The 4,473-nt window shown below is 30.4% G+C and overlaps 1 protein-coding gene across 1 annotated transcript; it reads left to right on the top strand.

Moving 5' to 3' along the window:
• The first annotated feature begins 3,399 nt into the window (after positions 1-3,399).
• LOC122582440 lies at positions 3,400-4,186 on the top strand. The gene has a single exon (XM_043754830.1). The coding sequence runs from the start codon at positions 3,469-3,471 to the stop codon at positions 3,952-3,954; it is 486 nt and encodes a 161-aa protein (XP_043610765.1). The 5' UTR covers positions 3,400-3,468; the 3' UTR covers positions 3,955-4,186.
• Positions 4,187-4,473: the final 287 nt, after the last annotated feature.

The following is a 4,473-nucleotide window of genomic DNA, read 5'->3' on the forward strand; positions in this document are numbered from 1 at the left end:
TGAACGAGCTGTAACATATGAATAGGAGACTTATATAATTAAAAAGATCACTTTCATATTTGGAGCATTAGTTTGGCGACCTATAAAACCGTGTCATCGTATATGTATTTCTGTCTATTTCAGTTCATGATGAAACTGATTGAATTGTATGGTTTACTCTTTTACAGGCACGTAAAAATGTATGGTTAATTAATCGACTAAAGTGTTGGGATGATTCGAGACGTACATGTTAGAAATTATGCTTGAATTTAGACGGTTGCGACTTACAACAATGTTTAAGTTACACCTTATTAATAAAATTCGGATACTTGCTCATTTGTTAATTCATTGTATCTTTATTTTGTTAATTCATTGTATCTTTATACATAAAATTAAACATGTTTCGTGTACTTTAAAGTATATATTTATTATTTTTAACCCGGTCACAACCGGATATTGTTCTAGTTATTAAATGTTCTTTTAGTCTTTGTTGACAAAAATATATTCTTTATCTAATATATATATGGTTGTCAACTTATAACCTCCCGGTCATTTTATACACAAACAGTTTATGTGTATTAATGTATTATTAAATGTTCTAGAATAAATTCAATATAAGTAATATGCTAGCTAGTGCGGTTTGGCTTGGGTGATACATATCGAACCCATAAAAAATCAAAATCGCTAGTTAATCGAACGACACCGAACCGTTTGCAGCTCCATATCTCATCACTCGTACTATTTACATTAGACGTTAAAATTTATATTACACGATTACAATAATCGAATATTTTTGAAAATTTAGAAAGTTTTAATCTTTTTTCTACAAGATACTTCATACTAAGGTATAGACTATAGAGTATAGAGTAACAGAAATAAAAATAGAATATAGTGAGTAGATAAGCGGGAATAGCCTATAGTTCGTGTGTCGCATTTTGCGAGCACGATGCGTCGATGCCAAAAAGTATCAGACGTTGAGCTTAATTAATTGGTACTCGTATATTAATGGACAAAATGCGCAATGGCTCCACTTCACGTGGCTCCTCCAAATGCAATACCCATCGATCGGCTCCCACCACCAGCTTTCCATAAATAATTACTCCGACACGTGTCGCTGTATTGACCCCCATCAGCACTATGCCACCAGGAGCACTATCAGTTAAAAGAAGAAAAAAAACAATCCAGGAGCTAGCATTACTCATCATCTCTTGCATAGTGACAAAAAGCCTCCCCAATTCCTGGCAATTAACTTTTGTGAATATGTTTTCTAAGGATATTGTGGCACGTAACGTTTTACCAAATTTTATCTTGTTTGATATCATGACATGTAATTATTTTTGTAAATAAATAAGTAAATATGATTTTACTTTAATTGCTTTGAATATATGCTTAGATTTAAAACTACGGGAAAAAAATATATATATATACTTCATGTATCCAAACGTCAAATACGTACGTATTATTACAATTGATAGCTACATATTGTCATATTTCGTATAGGGAGTTTTTCACATGTTAGATGTAAATTTGATGAAAAAACCTTTATTATGTTATAGCATCAAAATTGAGAGAACAAATTTGTTAAGACGTAGTCGGGATTTAATCATGAAACGGACACATTAAATTTGGGATTGTTAGCCAAATAAATTTGTATTTCAAAAGCAAAAAGTCATTGTCATATTTCCACCTATGTTGTCATGTTGCTTCATTATTGAGACCAATGCAAACGAAAACAAACGGCTGCAATCAAGGGGTGGAACTAGCAATTATTATAATTTAATGACTAGACAGAGATATATCTAATACTTATCTTATAAAACATTTTATATTTTTAAAAAAAATATATATTTAAACTATCTAAAATATCTTTATTTCCTAATTCACTAATTTAAACATCTCAACCTAATATACCTATAATAACTTTGAACCTCAACCACTCATTTTTTTTCTCCTACATAAATCATTTTATTACTCTAATTCATTTAAAAAATTTTATCTCAAAAATCATATATCGATAAATTATAAAAATTGTATGGGTGTTCTTAAAATTTCATGCTCTTTTATTATAGATGTCATTTGATATACTTTCGATGAATTTTTAAATCCAATGACGGAGCCTATATGGCTAAAGCATTTGGATATCACACTCTATAACTTATCCCCTCCTATGACTTATCACCCTACCATCTCACCGGCGCAACGCGTGGACATTATCTCTCGTATATATATATATATATATATACACACGTGTGAATGAATTTAGTGACAAATTTCGTGTATTTTTCTAAATATTGGTGCAATGCATATCAAATTAATGGTCGTATGTTTCATATTGATGCTAGGCATGTTATGATAGTATATTTGACTACGAGAAGAAAACAAAGTTAAAGATCAAAGTATAGGCTTAAAAAAGAGTCTTCGTTAATTAAACAAAATAATGTTCAATTGCACGAAGTTAAGAAATGCACAAGTCCACTGTTTTCACAACATAATAATTAATCTTTTTATTTTATTAATTACCTTTAATTTTACTAGTAAAAGTTATCTTTGATTTTAAGAGATGCTCGTTACATATCAAGTTACCTACGACAAAGGTTTGTTGGTATCGAATAAATTCGGATTCATAAGTCTCATACACACTAGTCACAATCATACACCACATTACGTGTATGTAAAAACTTTGTTTGACATCAAAATAAATTGGCATTTATAAGTCTTAAACACACAGCCATACACTTCAATGAATACGATATCTACATTACGCGTATGTATAATCTTATCATCTTCACTTTCACCAATACTACCATTTAAATAATGTTATATCGTTCGACAATCTATTTTAGTTTTATTATTTATCACATTAAGGTCATGAGATGTGTAGACATTCTTTATTATTAGTTTATCTTTTTATTTCATGCTACAATTTATTTTTATTTTATGTTTTACACATTAAAATTATGAAATGCGTAGGCATTCATTTTTTTGTATTGTATATGGAAAGAGTTGGTAATTATACCAAAGTTATAATACATTTATCATAATATATAAGTATTATAGCTATTGTATAAGTATTCATTGCATAAATATGATAGAAATAATTAAAAATATTAATACAAATATCAATTTCCATATAGAAATATCATTTCACCATTCACTTTGTAACACATTTGTGATTTGTGGATATTATCATATCAATTACACTTTTTTATGCTCTATTTTATTTAATTAAATACGTATTTTATTTAACAGATAGATAAGTAGATAACATAGAAATAGAAATAATTATAAAATGAAATAATAATAAAGGCGGTCGTAATCATCAAGCAATGACATTTCATGAGGATTAAAATAATAGAAAAAGACAAACAATTCATACTTTAGAAAAGTCTATAAATACTCACCCAAAAATGATCAAAAATCACCACATAACTTCCCAAACCTAACTTTTCAAATCAAAAAAAGAAAAAAAAAAAAACACTTTTAATTCCAATGGAAGCTCCGGCGACTTATTACGGCATCGGAAACCACCGCTACTTTTCTGGCGAAACCGTCACTCCAACCGCCACAAACCTAACTTTCGAATTCAACGAATTCGATATCTGGAACGCCGTCGCAGCATCCTCACCGGAATTTCACAAAAACGCTCGTATCTCAAAAAAACCGTCACCGTCTCCGTCTCCGGCGAATAGAGAGAATCATAGAATGGCGTCGTCGTCGTTGCCGGTAGATGTACCGGACTGGTCAATGATACTGAAGAACGAGTTGCCGGAACACCGTAGGATCAATATCGCCGGCGACGATGAATTTGATGAAGATGACGAGTTTTCCGATGATCGAATTCCGCCGCATGAGTATTTGGCGAAATTGAGAATAGCGTCGTTGTCCGTACATGAAGGAATTGGAAGGACATTGAAAGGTAGAGATCTGAGTAGAGTTCGTAACGCTGTTTGGAAGCAAATCGGATTTGAAGATTGAAGAATTTTTACTGAAAAATCAATTAAGGATTTCTGGAAGATATTTTGATTAATTTTTAACCTTTCTTTTACAGTTTTTGGCATATAGTAAAAACTAAAAAGTGAATTTCTAGTAACTGCTTAGATGAGATGAAATGAGATATATACGTATACGGATTGTATGTAACGGCGGATTCAATTTTGGCAAATTTTGAAAACTGAAATGAATTGAGGAATTTGTTTGTTTTTGTTTATTTCAATGAAATTATATTTTACTTTATTTTATTAGTACTCGTATCATTTTTTTGGTGTGATGGCTTTTTTGCCTTTTTGTTGATTGTGGTGTGAAAAGATTGAACTTTAAAAATGGTTTGTTTGAATATGTTGACCAAGTCTTTTTTGGCAGGAACAATCAACTATTGACTAATTCTTATTTCGATTTTTAAATATAAAAATGTATATGCAATATTAATATAATATCTATATGTGAGTTTGCTATATTGTTTTGGTGCGGGATTATACTTGGGTACATTATAACGTG

This window comes from Erigeron canadensis, chromosome 9, assembly GCF_010389155.1.
Source record: "Erigeron canadensis isolate Cc75 chromosome 9, C_canadensis_v1, whole genome shotgun sequence".
NCBI classification, from domain to species: Eukaryota; Viridiplantae; Streptophyta; class Magnoliopsida; order Asterales; family Asteraceae; genus Erigeron; species Erigeron canadensis.